The 16096-nt window shown below is 44.3% G+C and overlaps 1 protein-coding gene across 1 annotated transcript in view; it reads left to right on the plus strand.

Annotated features, from left to right (window-relative positions):
- Positions 1-16096, plus strand: part of LOC127652270 (gap junction gamma-1 protein-like) — a 47287-nt gene extending 31191 nt beyond the window's left edge. The window contains exon 2 of the mRNA XM_052138416.1: positions 14374-16096. Within this exon, the coding sequence (XP_051994376.1) occupies positions 14428-15873 (1446 nt within the window). The 5' untranslated portion in view covers positions 14374-14427 and the 3' untranslated portion in view covers positions 15874-16096. The remainder of the gene's footprint in view (positions 1-14373) is intronic.

Here is a 16096-nt window from a genome sequence, read left to right on the forward strand (position 1 = left end):
TTACTGTGAGAGAAAGACATAAAGAGAGGGGGGGAAAGAGAGGGAAACAGGGTTTGGATAAGAATGCATGAGCTGGAGATCACTGCAAGCTCTAATTTAAGCCATGACCAAAGATGGGCAGATGAATAGAAGAGCAAACATTAAGTTCCCTTCCTTCCAGCAGTGTGTTTTGAAAGTGCTGGAGAGAGAGAGTGGCTTTACAGAGGAAGTGGTGGGGGTAGACTATAAGGTTAAGAGAGAGAGCTACACACTCAATCTTAAGGATTCATATGTATTTTCTAAATTTGGCTAATTTGTATCTCGTATATCTGCACTCATATGAATTCTTATGACTTTCACTACAACCAATGGTGTCACTGGACATAATTTCCATCTAATACACAACAATTACTTGCTTCTGTCACACACAACAGCTTCCTATCATGTTTACACATTCTACTGATCAGTTAGGTTTAGATAAGGGGTTTGGGTAAGGGCATAATATTAATAAGCATGTCCTTAATGCCTCGTGCATGAAACATGCGCTTACTTCCGCATTAGACATTACGTCTGTAAAAGTAAATTTTCATGGCTCCTCTGTGATATAATACGGAGCAAGCCAAAATTCTTGCGAAGAGCAATTAAACGAATCAAGAAACTGTAGGGACAAGACTGTTTATCAACACAGCCAAATAAATCTGTCAATGGGGGTACGCATGTTTTGTCACCCGCATCACCTCAGTTGCGCCTATTGCACACTCTCCAAATCTCACGCTAGCAGATATAGAAGCCACACATATCAAGGACAGTAAAGATAGTTAGAATGAAATTTGAGGAGCTATGGTATGGTTTTTTTATGTTTTATTTATTAAAATGACAGACATCATTTGGAATTATCTGTCAGTGTTTAAAAAGTGGAGGTGGAAATTAAATATTTTAAATATATACAGTAACCCAGCCTCTTTTCTGGGACTTCTCGACCCTTATAAAGGAGTAGTCATGCAAGCACTATGTATAAATGTATTTAGTAAACGTTTCTACATTAAAATGTGTTATAGTAAAATTGTATTACATTGCTGCCATAATAATGGATCATTTAAAAGTTAATGTGATCTGGCTCTCATTTTTCTTTCCCTGCGAGTACCCACTCACTGTGGTGGAGCAGCTACGTAATTTTATTGTGAATTATTTCAGTATTTTCTGTTACACAATCCTCCAACTTTCACAACAGTCCATTACTGCCAGAGCTGTTACCATGCACAGCGCAAATGTACGGCACTTAGCAGTGGTCAAAAAGGATTATAAACTCAGAGATGTGGATTCGGAAAGTCATTAAATTACTACACGACCTTGGTGTTTGTTAAAAAACAGTAGGTCATTTCGTCGGGAATTCGTTTGCTGGAGGTGGGAGAATTTTTTGGGGGATTTGGACAGCAATAAAATCACGGCCTACCCCCTGTAAATGCTGGAATTACTTCATGTCATCATGTAAAATAACTGCTGTCCATGGCAATTGTTTTTTCTACCACCTCCCGCAAGAAAATTCCCAGCCAAATTACCTACTGTTTTTTGAGAAACACTAAGGCCGTGTAGTAATTAAATTACTGTCCAAATCCACATCTGAGTTTATAATCTAAAAGTCATTTGAAAATCCTTTTTGTGTAAGTCTAAGTGCCGTACTGTTGTGCGTTTCTTGGTAACAGCTCTGGCGGTAATGTACAGTTGTGAAAAATGTTTTATTTATTTCACAAAAATAAAATACCGTCACCGCTCAACCACAGTGAGTGGGAACTCATATGTAGAAGGAAAAGAAAAACAAAAGCCAGATCACGTAAACTTTTAAAATGGACCATTATCATGGCAGCAACAGGTATATATACCTGAAATCAAATCGTATTATATAACATTTTAATATAGAAATGTGTACTATATACATTTATAAACAATGTTGTGGAGTAACAGAATATGTGTAGCAGGATTACGTATTTAAAATAAAAAAGTAACTGTACTCCACTACAGTTACAATTTAAATAATTGATCATTAGAATTTTGATTACTGAAGAGAGATTACTATGCATTTATTGTAATTTGTTTCATTTAATATTTTGTCTTTTCAGATGGAAAACATGGATATAAATGATGCGATCCAAAGTGCGTTTGAACAGCTGTGAAACACTTTCTTATGATGTGTTACATTCATACTAGCAGACAGATGCCAAATCTAAAAGAAAAGTTTGAAGCACAAGAAATAGAAATAAACCTTAGCATTTTACGCTAAGCTAAAATGCTATTTCTAGCCATTTTACATGCACATGTTCCCAGGCACTGGTTTTCCTGGAAAAATATCAAACCATTTTAAAACAAGATCAGTTTGATTAATTTTGTTTTAGAAACAACACTGCATAAGATATTTAGGTTTTTCAGAGAATGTATTTTTAACATGTGTATTTTGTCTTACTGTACTGGAAGAGTTTTTATAGTCAAAACAAGTGAAAAAATCAACCAGTGCTGATGAAGTAATCCAGAGTATTTAGAATACGTTACTGACCTTGAGTAAACTAACAAAATATGTTACAAATGACATTTTACAGCATGTAATCTGTAGTGGAATACATTTCATAAGTAACCGTCCCAACCCTGTTTATAAAATAGGACATGCACGACTACTCATTCATCCGGGTCAACTAGTCCCAGAAAAGTGGCCGGGTCAATGTCTACCTTATTTATAATGTTCAGTTACCCCCAACACTTTTAAAAAAAACACCGATGGACAATTCAAAACAATGTCCGTCATTTTCATAGATAAAACATTTTAAACATAGAGCCATACATTCTATTTTAACTATCTCTGCTGTGCGTGATATATGTGCCTTCTCTCTCTCTCTCCCTGCATGCGCTTAAGAGAGAGAGCGGGTGCGATGCGGGTAAGAAACAAAGCATGCGTACCCCCATTGACAGATTTATTTAGCTTGCATGGTCAAACAGTGTTGTCCCTACAGTTTCTTGGTTAGTTTAATTGCTCTTCACATGAACTTTGGCTTGTGCGGTATATGACACTTTACACTATAAATGTCCACAGTGCTTTGCAGTGTGGTTTCCTCTCACATGCAGAGGACATAGTTTGTGGATTGAGAAATTTTCCATATAACAAGCGCGAGTGAAATCATGTGATCCACAAATAGTTTAGCTTGTACCCCGTGATTTAATAGTCATCTGAATGCATGACTTTTATCACAGAGGAGCCATGCAAATGTACGTTTACGGACTTCACCCTGAGAAACAATTGCCATCCGAATAGGGCTTTAAGGGTGCACGGCATCTCTGCGATTGCGAATGTGTGTGTATGTGTTTGTAGAGGAAAGAGATTGCGGAAATCTTATGGTTTCTAGTTACAGGCAACATCTCCCCTGATTTTAGCTATCCGCTCTTGTTCTACACTCATCATTGTTTGTTCCCCGCTATCAGAGATATTAACCCACCCAGCAGCCCACATCAAAACCACAACAATTCCCCCTCTAACCACAACCCTCTCTGACCCAGATTTCTGGGGGAAATAGGGTAAAAGGGCTATTGTGAGTGTTGAGACGCCCTTCTTTGCACATTTTTTACACGACACATGCTCTTATACACACAAAGTATGTGTATGCATCTCTCTAGTGCTAATGTAAGGTCATTTATCTCTAATCTCTAAGGCTGTTCTTTAAAATAGAAGGAAGGAGGAAAGAGATGAAAGGAAATAAGAGGGGAAGCAGGCTGAAAAATGAAAGACAGAATGTTGAGTATGTTTAAGTACAATATTTTCACTGTGGGTTTGTGTAACTGTACAGGCAAATACATCAGTGCTATTTGACCCAATGCAGAAATCTGTATTCAAGTAGTGTGTTTCTGTGAACTGGAGGGGACCTTTGTCTTATGTCTTAGTAGATATAAAATGTATTATATCTCGTATGTAAGTTTGGAGAGAGAGATGGGTGGTGTTGATGGATTGGTGAAGGGTATAGATTGGGTTTGATGTGGGCACAGGGGCATTTTGCTGAGCATGTACACTGTTTGTCCCTGCCAAGGAGCTGTGTGCGTGCGTGTGTGTGTGTGAGAAATAAGGGACAAGCTTATTCCTGATTTATCTCATTATGTCAGTGTGAAGTGGACCAAGGAAGGGACGGAAACAGATGTCCGCTTAAGGGGTAAGCTTTATTATTACAGTTAATTTTACTTGTATCACACACAACTATTCTTTGCTTTGTGTCAGGCTCTCTCTCCATGCTCTGGGGCTGCTGGCTTTTTATCCGCTCTCCTCACGCTACTGCAATTAGAGACAGGTGTTAGACATAATTTAGCTCAGGTGTGAGCGCCCTTACCGCTTTTCTCTCCCGGACGGGCGCTTGACCACGCCCCCGCTGCCACATACCCCCACCGCCCGACTCAGGCCGGGGCGTCATCCGGCCTGCCTACCACTCCCCCCCCCCATTTCTGGAGAGGAAGTCAGCGGCAGCCATCTGCACCCCTGGTCTGTGGACCACCTTGAACTTAAAAGGCTGGAGGGCCAGATACCAACGGGTGATCCGGACGTTAGTATCTTTCATGCGGTGGAGCCACTGCAGTGGGGCATGATCCGAGCAGAGGGTGAAGGCCCGCCCCAGCAGGTAGTATCGGAGGGTGAGGACCGCCCACTTGATGGCCAGACACTCCTTCTCTACGGTGCTGTACTTAGACTCCCTTAAGGAGAGCTTCCGGCTAATGTACAGCACCGGGCGCTCCTCTCCCTCCACCACCTGCGAGAGTACGGCCCCCAGCCCTCTGTCTGAAGCGTCCGTCTGCAAAACAAAAGGGAGAGAGAAGTCTGGTGCATGCAAAAGCGGCCCCCCACAAAGTGCAGCTTTAATCTGTGTAAACGCCTGTCGGCACTGCTCTGACCATTGGACCGGATCTGGAGCCCCCTTTTTAGTGAGGTCAGTCAGCGGGCTGGTGACGTCCGAATAATTAGGCACAAATTTCTGTAATAGCCAGCCAGCCCCAGGAACTGCCTCACCCCCTTTTTGGTCTTAGGTCTAGGGCAAGTCACAATCGCTGCGGTCTTATCAATTTGGGGACGCACCTGGCCATGACCCAAGTGGAACCCCAGATACCGTACCTCCACACGCCCAATCGCGCACTTCTTAGGGTTTGCTGTGAGCCCCGCCCGCCGCAGCGATCTCAGGACGGCCCTCAGATGTTGCATGTGCCGCTGCCAATCATTGCTATAAATGATAATATCATCTAAATAGGCAGCGGCGTACGCGGTGTGCGGTCTGAGGATCCGATCCATGAGTCGCTGAAACGTGGCAGGAGCCCCAAACAAACCGAAAGGAAGCGTCACAAATTGGTGTAATCCAAACGGCGTAGTGAAGGCTGTTTTCTCACGGGACATTGGTGTCAAGGGGATCTGCCAATAACCCTTTGTTAAATCCAAGGTCGAATAAAATCGAGCAGTACCTAACCGATCGAGCAGTTCATCAGCACGGGGCATTGGGTACGCGTCAAATTTAGACACCGCGTTGACTTTTCTGTAATCCACACAGAAACGAACAGACCCATCACTCTTGGGAACAAGAACAACCGGGCTGGACCAATCACTGTGGGATTCCTCTATTATGCCCATATCAAGCATTGCATCTAATTCCTCCCGTACTATTTTCTTTTTATGTTCGGGTAAGCGATAGGGGCGGCAACGCACCACCGCGCCCGGCTCGGTCTCGATGTGGTGCTGTATGATGGTTGTACGGCCCGGTAGAGGGGAAAACACATCCGCAAATTCCTTTTGTAATCCAGAAACCTCTGTGAGTTGCCGCGGTGAGAGCTGGTCTCCACAAGTGACCGGAGTGTTAAGATTGTAGTTTTTGTTTACCTCTGGTCCGAGCTCCGCACTCTCCGGAACTACCGTGGCCAACGTCACAGAGGCTGCCTCCTCTCTCCATAATTTCAGGAGGTTGAGGTGATAAATTTGACGTGCGCCCCCTCTATCGGTACGTTTAACTTCATAATCGAGATCCCCTACCCGTCGTGTGACCTCAAAGGGTCCTTGCCACTTGGCGAGTAATTTAGAGCTCGATGTTGGGAGTAATACGAGTACCTTATCTCCCGGTGCAAATTCCCGTAGCCGAGCACCCCTGTCATACAGCCGGCGTTGGCGTTCTTGAGCTTGGAGCAAATTCTCCTGTGTTAGTCACCCCAGTATGTGGAGTTTTGCTCTAAGATCGAGAACGAACTGAATTTCATTTTTGCTATTAGAAGGTCCCTCCTCCCAAGCTTCGCGGATGACATCAAGGACACCGCGGGGGCGTCGCCCGTACAGCAGCTCAAACGGGGAGAACCCTGTGGAGGCTTGTGGGACCTCTCGTACCACAAACAACAGGGGGTCTAGCCACTTATCCCAATTTCTAGCGTCGTCGTGTACAAATTTACGAATCATGTTCTTGAGCGTTTTATTAAATCGCTCCACTAGGCCATCAGTCTGCGGGTGGTAAACGCTAGTGCGAATCGATTTAATGCCCAAGAGCTCGTAAAGTTTGTGAAGTGTTCGTGACATAAAAGTCGTGCCTTGATCGGTGAGGATTTCTTTCGGAATCCCCACCCGGGAGATTATCTTGAAGAGTGCCCCTGCAACACTACGTGCTGAGATGTTGCTCAGAGGCACTGCTTCCGGATATCGCGTTGCGTAATCCACTAGGACTAACACGAAGCGATGTCCGCGTACTGACCGTTCTAATGGCCCGACGAGGTCCATCCCAATTCTTTCGAAGGGGACCTCGATTAATGGTAGAGGGCGCAATGGCGCTTTTGGAGTGGCCGGTGGGTTTACCAGCTGACATTCACGGCACGCCGCACACCACCTGCGGACGTCACCGCCAATGCCCGGCCAATAGAAACGGGCTATTAGACGGAGAAGTGTTTTCCGTTCCCCTAGGTGACCGGCCATAGGATTATAGTGAGCCGCCTGGAAAACCATTTCCCGGCGGCTCCGTGGAATCAACAATTGCGTTACTTCCTCCTTTGTTTGAGCGTCCTGCGTCACTCTATATAACCGATCTCTAATCATGGCAAAATATGGGTATGAAATGGCGATGCCCGGCCGGAGCTGTTGACCATCAATTACTCTCACTTGGTCAAGAGCATGTTTAAGGGATTCGTCCCGCGACTGCTCCAGAGGAAAGTCCCCCTCAGGGAGTTCCCTGAGAGGAGGGGCGGCCACCTCGCCTCTTCCCTCGTCATTCAGAGCAGCCGAGGACGGCCCCGGCTCCGCCTCCCCTGCCAAAGCATCGAACACCGCACACCTCTTTATGCAGGACCCATCCGCACAAATACCCTCTAAAATATCTTTAAAATTCGGCCAATTGGTACCCAAGATTAGCGGATGGGTGAGGCGGGAACTAACCGCTGCCTCCACACTATGGTTTTTTCCCCTGAATTTAATCGCCAAGGTCACCATGGGATACTTGTGAACATCCCCATGCACACACCTCACCCTCACCAGTTTAGCTACACCCAAAGCCCCGGGTTGAACCAAGCGTTGGTGGATGGTGGTCTGGTTACAGCCGGTATCCAACAATGCTTGGTATGTACCCCTGGATCCTTACCGAACACGGTACGCTCCAGCCCGATCGGGGGCAGCCTGCGGGAAGTCGGAGACCCGCACCACCGTCCCTATTTCCATCAGCGGACACTGATCCCGGAAGTGGTCCGGGTCTCCGCACCTCCAGCAGACCGGCCCAGGCGCCACGGCCGCACCCGTGCTGGCGGGCGCCCCCACCTGAGGAGGAGAGCGGCTGAAGGACAGGGAAGGGGTAGGCGGGTTTTCCCACGGCCGGGAAGCTGGTCTCGTGAATCCTCCGCGCCTGCGGGGGGCAGGAACGGACCCTGGGGAGAGAGCAGAACGAGAGGGGAGAGGGGAGGGGAGAAAAACAGGGGAAGACACAGGGGAAGGGGAGAGAGAGACAGAGGGCTCATCCGCCCTGGGAATCGCCGCCATGTGGTCCTCCGCGAGCCGTACGGCTTCCTCCAGCGACGTCGGGCGGTGGCACTGGACCCACTCCGCCGTTTGCGCTTGTCCAAGCGCTGGACAAACTGCTCCAGTACCACCTGATCGACCAGCTCCTCGACGTCGCGGTCCTCCGCAAACAGCCACCTCCGACAGGCATCACGGAGCCGCTGGGCGAACGCAAACGGGCGGTCGGATTTATCCAGTTTCAAGGCCCGGAAAAGCTGGCGACTTTCTTCCAGACTCCGACCAACCCGTTGCAGGATGGCTCTCCTCAGGTCAGTATAAGCCAGGAGGCTTGCTGCCGGAAGCTGTTGTGCCGCGAGCTGTGCCTCCCCGGAAAAGAGAGGGACGAGGCGGGCTGCCCACTGGTCGCGCGGCCAACCCCAAATTTCCGCCGTGCGTTCAAAGAGGTCCAGGAACGCCTCTGGATCATCTGCCGGCCCCATCTTCTGTAGCGAGGGTGGGGGCAGTGTGGCGCGGGGGTCCGGGTTCGCGGCTGCGTCTGGAGCAGCCTCCTGGCTGAGGAGGCTCCGGATGGCAAGCCGTTCTTCTGCTTGAGCCCGCATTATTTCAAAGAACCGGCGATCCTGGTCCTGTCGGAGCTCCACCAGAGCCTGTTGGTGTCCCTGATGGAGAGTAGCTAGGGACTGGAGGACTTCTGCCAGCTGGGAGGACTCTATGGGGCGACTCTGCTCCATAACTTGGAAAAAAAAGATGTTCCTTCTAGTCCCGGGTTTCGGCACCAGTGTGAAGTGGACCAAGGAAGGGACGGAAACAGATGTCCGCTTAAGGGGTAAGCTTTATTATTACAGTTAATTTTACTTGTATCACACACAACTATTCTTTGCTTTGTGTCAGGCTCTCTCTCCATGCTCTGGGGCTGCTGGCTTTTTATCCGCTCTCCTCACGCTACTGCAATTAGAGACAGGTGTTAGACATAATTTAGCTCAGGTGTGAGCGCCCTTACCGCTTTTCTCTCCCGGACGGGCGCTTGACCACGCCCCCGCTGCCACAGTCAGCAATGATCCAAAAGTAGATTCTACAATCTCCGAGTTGAGTCGGTTTCGTCTCGTGTTTTGTCAGGTCTGAGCATGTAGAACTCGGTAACACGGGGTGATTGACCGGGTGTACCACTTGTGCTAGCGCCTTTCCCCTCCACTGAGGTGAAGACGTGTGTTTTTACCCTCAGGTGAGTCCACAAAAGCTTGCGCTCCCTGGATGTTTTTCCTCCCTAGCCCTCTAATCTGCGAATTCAGTAGAGGAATTCCCGACCAGACCTACTATGGTTACTAACTACTCTGTATTGGAACAGGTGCTCCACAGGGTTTGGCCATCATGGATTAATCCCCCTGTGAGTATTTTCCGCGGGACAGTTCCTCTGCCGGCAGTCCCGCGTCTCCCTTGGGCAGTTCCCTCTTGCCCCACTGGTCGCTGTGTTTGTAGCAACTCCTCCCTTGTGACGGGAAAAACCCATGTGACGTATTTGCCACATTTTTCACCTCTCCCCCAGCCTGGGCAGGATGTGGTCTCTGCGGGGTCTTTTCCGCATGAAAGAATAGGACTGGAAAAGAACGCCTTCCCAATACGTATTATAGCTAGATGGCCCCAGCTGCATCTAACACTCTGTGAGGAGATACATAGAGTGGAAAAGGCAGCAGCTGGCGTGGCCTGCTCCCATGCTCGCCACGTTGCTTGTTCCCACCCCTCATGCCGGGAACCTAATAAAAACAATATGACGTCTTAGTGGGGCGTTGGGGAGGGTTACGTGCAGTCTGATGCTCATGCGCCTTTGACACGCTACAGCCTGCTGCACCTGCATCAGCAGATCACGTAACGCAGTCAGTGTTGGTGACGCTATTGAATAGGGACCCCTTGTGTCACTACTATCGAACACACAACGTCGAGTGAGTGACAGAAGGGGAAAGTCTAGGTTACTAGTGTAACCCCCGGTCCCTGATGGAGGGAACGAGACGTTGTGTCCCCCTTGCCACAACACTGTACCAAACAGCTGTAATGGCCCAACCTTGTTCTCGGCTCCTCAGAGCAGAACCTGACTGAACCGAGGCACATCCCGCCTTTTATACCCGTATGTCCGGGGACGGGACATGCAAATTCTGTTCGCCAATTTGGCAATGGCCTTTTTCATATTCAGAGGTATCAGAGGCTCCCAAAAGAAGCTACAATTGACACAACATCTCTTTCCCTCCATCAGGGAATGGGGGTTACACTAGTAACCTAGATGTTAATAAGCATACAATACTTATACTGTATTTTTGAACGTTTATATTAACGGGCTATTTATTAAATCAAATCAAAGGCTCATCGTGTTTAGAATAATTATAATTTTTACATTGCTTAAAAAATAAGCGATTAATTTTTTTTGCTCCTTTAGATTATCATAGTTTTAAAAATGTAATAAGGTGAATTTTTATAATGGATTGTCAGTACATAGTTTAGTATTAAAAGTCTGGGTCTAGGACAAGGCTAAAACAGTACAATCTGTTCATAAAAGGCATTTGAAAATGAACAGAAATAGATGATGAAGGACTGGTTAACATTTTCCAAGTTGGTTTTAATGTGACTCTTCATATAACAAAAGAAAAAAAGTTTAAATCCGTTTAAATAAAATTAAATACCTGGGATATGAAATTGTTGAACATTAAATATGTATAAATTACAAAAACTGTTAGCATTTTATAAGCATTAAAAATAAACGTGCAAAAACTGTAAATTTGGATAGGCTTGCTAATGTGGTTACTTATTAAAAAGATTGTAAAAGGGTCAGGAACAGACAATGCAAACATTTCCAAATCTTTATAATTTATAATTTACAGACATTTTGTATAATAAAGCAACAAATAATGAGAGGCTTTGTGTTACAGTGAATTTGGGAATTCTCTGAATCGTGCTGTGCCTAAAACCTCCTTAACCAATGTAAAATCACTGTAACACATGGCTTCAAGTGGTTTTTTGCTTTTAAAACATCAGCAGCAATATATGACTATAAAGAAATTTTCAATAATTATTTACATTTCTTAATAATGATTGGAATTATGGATGCACCGATATGGCAGATCCAATACCGATTTTAACAAAAAACCTATAGGCCGATGCCAATATTTTTCAACTTATTGTATTTTGTCATCAGATCACTGTTTTACTTTAGAATGCTTAAAACATTTACAGAGAGCTATAAAAGCTTTTTCACTGTTTTAAAAATAAATAATTTCCATTGAACATTGGATCTGTTTAACACATGACAGGCCACAAGTATAAAGAAAGACAAGTATAAAGAGAGCCATTGTGAAAGATACAGTATATTCAAGATAAAAAGAAACAAAACATTTCTAAATATTATAACATGAAGGTTGATATGAAAAAAGGTTATTTTGTACTTCTAAAAAAAATTTGTACTTCTGTTTTTGCACTTTAAAACGTTTCCTTTTAAGGTTTAGTAATTGCACAAAGCCATATTGCAGTTTTAATCTTAATTCAATCGATCATGCTGCATTAAAGGATATCATACCGATATCTCTGAAGTCAAAGTATGCTGGTTTCAAAGAGTTTTGGATGGTTTCCCTCATCATGTAGCATAAAGGTAAATACCGCTTTCACAACTGTAACGTTCTTTTATGGGGTTTTTTCTGCAATAACGTGAGAATGACACAGAATTAAAATATTACATGTTCTTAGGAGTGACAACCCATCTACATATTATTATTTTTGGATAGTGTATTTCAATTCAGAGAGTTTTTACAAAGTGTGTTACTAATTAATTATAAATATTGTGTTTTCATGCTTATTACCGTTATGCCGATGGTTTATTGGTCAATATTTGGCCGATAAATATCTGCAGCCAATACATCAGTGCATTCCTTATTAGAATAAACAATTCCTTATTTTGGCCTAACTATAGGCTATGCCAAGTAACACAGAAACTTGCCACATTATTATAGAATATGCACACAACAGGTGTGCGTTTTGGGTCATTTTACAAGAGCATTGAACATGGCTGATCAAATCTTAATTTATAGTCAGAAGTGTCCAATTGATTACATATAACAAGTCATTTTATGGCGTACAAGAGCACAGCCTATGTTAGATGGTTAGATGGGCTGAAATGTCCTTGTGTTTTTAATTGCTTGTTGATGCTAAAAAAATTATTTTACATTAATAACTATCATAAAATTATGTTGTGAATTAGTTTATACGTACCAGACATTCAGTATTACTTATTTAACTTGGAATGAAACCAGAGGGGATGCCCTGCCCCAGAGATCCCATGGATATTTGTGTTATATTAGAAAAGTCTGTTGTGACAATACTAGTGTTGAGGCACATTACATTTTGTGCATGCATGTCTAATACACACAGAAAAATGTCATTACAATGTAATGGCAGTATGTTGACTCCCTGTGGCCACAGCCTGTGTGTGTATGTCCATTTGTACTCAGCAGTCACAAACACAAAACAAAGTCCCTTTTTCCCTTTGGGAGTGAGTGCTATTTCAACCTTGAAATAGAGAGAGAGTGAGTGTATGATAGAGAAAGAAACGGGTGAGATGAAGGGAGTTGGATGGGATCATGCATAACAGGAAGGGAAGTCATTCAAGGATAGATGCTTCATAGTGACAAGTGGATCTGTCTGTCTTTTGTATTTTGAGGATGTGCTTATATAGCGTGTTTGTGTGTCTATATATGAGTCACACTGTAGGGCTATATTCCTCACCCCGATAGCCTCTACCAGTGTAGTGAGACACAGATTAATGGTGAAGGACTAGTAGGGGGCTGGATGGAGCAAACACATCAGCTGAGGTCCTCTTCTCTGCAGGTTGGGCAGGGAAGCCCTGGACCCTCTGGGCCCTTTGAGTTGGCAATAAGAATATTGGGAAAGGATGGTGATCTTTGAAGAGGGATAGAGTCTCTTCTATTTGTTCTTTCTTTCTTTCTTTCTTTCTTTCTTTCTTTCTTTCTTTCTGTCTCTCACACACATACACTATATTGGCTTACTTGGACACATATAATCTGTGTATCCCTTGTGTTTGACTGCTCAGATGTGTCCTAATATGGTCGTAGCAATCAATGCCTTAAAGGCTTTATTGGAAGCAGGAATCCAAACATTCATTTAAAAATAAAAAATAAGCAGAGTTAACTAGAGAGGTCACACATGCACCCGCTCACTACCGCCTGTCTAAAGCTGTTCTCCCTCAGGAAGATTTGTGTGGTTCAGGCTCATTGCTCAAGGAAATTGTGTCTGTGTAAAAGAGAGTGTTCCATTCATTGAGACCATGAACTCTCAGTTGATCTTTTATCAAGCAGTATTGCTAGCTGAATACATAAACATATCATAACAGACATATGTGTTTAAAGAAAATCTCTTTCTTTTGGGTTGAACTAATTAATTTTACCTCGTTTGGTTTAAATGATCTGTCAATAATGAGGTATTTGTCAGTTTAATGCCATCAATGATGTTATAATCGAAGGAAAATAGAGTATGGACATTTCATTTATCACATTAAAACAAGGACATCAAAACATAACTAGCCTCATAAACATAATCATTATTATCTGAACTTATATATTCCCATTAAAGAGGCACCACAACCAAGTAACAGAGAAACTTACAGTTGTAGATTTATGTGTAGAATTAGATCCAGAAAAGCAGATGAGGTAAAAATAATCATATATTTTTATTCTTATTTTTTTCTTATCTTTTATTTTCTTTATAATTTCCACGTAAAGCACTTTGAATGATCACTATGTGAATGAAATGTTCTATATAAAAGCCTTGAATCTAAAAAAACAAAAAAAAAACTTACTGCATGCATTACTTTGTCCTAACTCTAAATATTTCTGGGGGTTGGTTGTGTGGCTGAAATGTTCTATTATGTAATGAGTCATTTTAAATGATAGTGTATATATATACAAAATATAGTTGTATTTTCTGGACATTTTGAAGGGACACTGAGGGAAGGCTTTTCATTATTTTAAAGAGAGAGTTCACACAAAAATGAAAAAAATCTGTCATCATTTGTGCACCCTTATGTTTTTTCAAACCCAGATTACTTTCTTTTCTTCCATGGAACAAAAAATGAAAAGTTGCGCAGAATGTTAGCCTCAGTCACCGTTTATGCTCATTGCATATTTATTCTATAGAATGAAAGTGAATGGTGACTGTGGCTATCATTATGCCTAACATTTTCTTTTGTGTTCCACAGAAGAAAGAAAGTCATACGGGTTTGTAAATACCCGTATGACTTTCGTACCGTAAATACCGTAAATAAACACAGAAGTTTCTTTTTTTGGTGAACTATTCTTTTATGTCATGGTCTTTTCATTATTGGGTTCTTACAAAAGATGTTCTCTGTTTGTCCATAGTGTCTGTGAGCTGTGCAGTGTGGGACGCTGTCTGCCCCGTTGTCATCAGACGTCATGAGCTGGAGCTTCCTGACACGTCTGCTGGAGGAGATCCAGCACCACTCCACGTCAGTGGGGAAACTCTGGCTCACCACGCTAGTTGTCTTCCGTATCGTACTGACTGCAGTGGGCGGTGAGTCCATATACTACGACGAGCAGAGCAAGTTTATTTGCAACTCAGGTCAGCCGGGATGTGAGAATGTCTGCTATGATGCATTTGCACCACTCTCGCACGTGCGATTCTGGGTTTTCCAGATCATTCTGTCTGCCCTGCCCTCTCTGCTCTACATGGGCTATGCAGCCAATAAGATCTCCCACAAAGAGGAGTCACGGGGTGGAGCAGGGGCCGTGGCTTCAGCAGGGGACGGGACAGGGGGAGGATACACCCAGCGGAGGCCAAGAAAGATGTATTTTGGGGCAAGGCAGCACAGAGCAGGACACGAGGACGGGGAAGAGGAACGGGAAGATGACCCCATGATCTACGAAGTGCCTGAGATAGACACCTCACGCCGGGAGTTGGTGCCACCGCGACCCAAGCCCAAAATGCGTCATGATGGACGCCGGCGTATCCGTGATGATGGGCTGATGCGAGTGTATGTTCTACAGCTGCTGACACGTTCTGCACTGGAGGCGGGCTTTCTGGCAGGACAGTATCTGCTGTATGGCTTTCGTGTGGAACCAATCTTTGTGTGCTCAGATAAGCCCTGCCCACACCATGTGGACTGTTTCATCTCACGCCCTACAGAAAAGACCATCTTCCTACGAATCATGTATGGTGTCAGCTGCCTTTGCTTGCTACTTAATGTGTGGGAAATTATTCACCTCGGAGTTGGAACCATTAGCGATGTTCTCCGCAAACGAAATGCAGCAGCAACTGAGGATGAGTACCAACTGGGCCTGCTTACTGCAGGGGGTGTGTCTGTAGGAGTAGGCGGGCCAGCACTAAGTGAGGGAGAGCCAGGAGGCGGGGTTGATGGAGGTGTTAGAGAAGCAGACTATGTTGGTTATCCGTTCTCATGGAACACCCCTTCTGCACCACCGGGCTACAACATTGTGGTAAAGCCTGAGACCATGCCATACACAGACCTGAGCAATGCCAAGATGGCATGCAAGCAGAACCGTGCCAACATTGCACAGGAGGAGCAGCAGCAGTATGGCTCCAATGAAGACAACTTTCCATCAGCAGGCGAGGCGCGGCCACTACAGATCAACAAAGACGTCATTCAATTAGAGGCTGCCATTCAAGCCTATACCTTGCAGCACCATGCCAATAATAATAACCATGATGACCAAAACGACAACCATGACATTGATGAAAAGCCTCAGATTAACATCACTACAGCACCACAAAAGGAGCGAAAGCACCGGCCCAAGCATGGAAAATCTGGGAGCGCTGGAAGCAGCAGCAGCAGCAGTAGTAGTAGCAAGTCAAGAGAAGGCAAACCATCTGTCTGGATCTGAAATCTATACACACATGCCTGAGCATTATACTCTGGGAACAGTTACATTACATATATTTATATTGAAGAAATATTCCTGGCTCAGTACAAGTTAAGCTCAACGACAGCATTTGTGGCATTGTGTTGATAACCACAAACATTCATTTCAACTTGTCCCTCCTTTTCCTAAAAAAAAAGAAAAGAAAAATGCTAAATTCCAGTGAGGCACTTAAAATGTAAGTGAA

This window comes from Xyrauchen texanus, chromosome 12, assembly GCF_025860055.1.
Source record: "Xyrauchen texanus isolate HMW12.3.18 chromosome 12, RBS_HiC_50CHRs, whole genome shotgun sequence".
Classification (NCBI taxonomy): Eukaryota; Metazoa; Chordata; class Actinopteri; order Cypriniformes; family Catostomidae; genus Xyrauchen; species Xyrauchen texanus.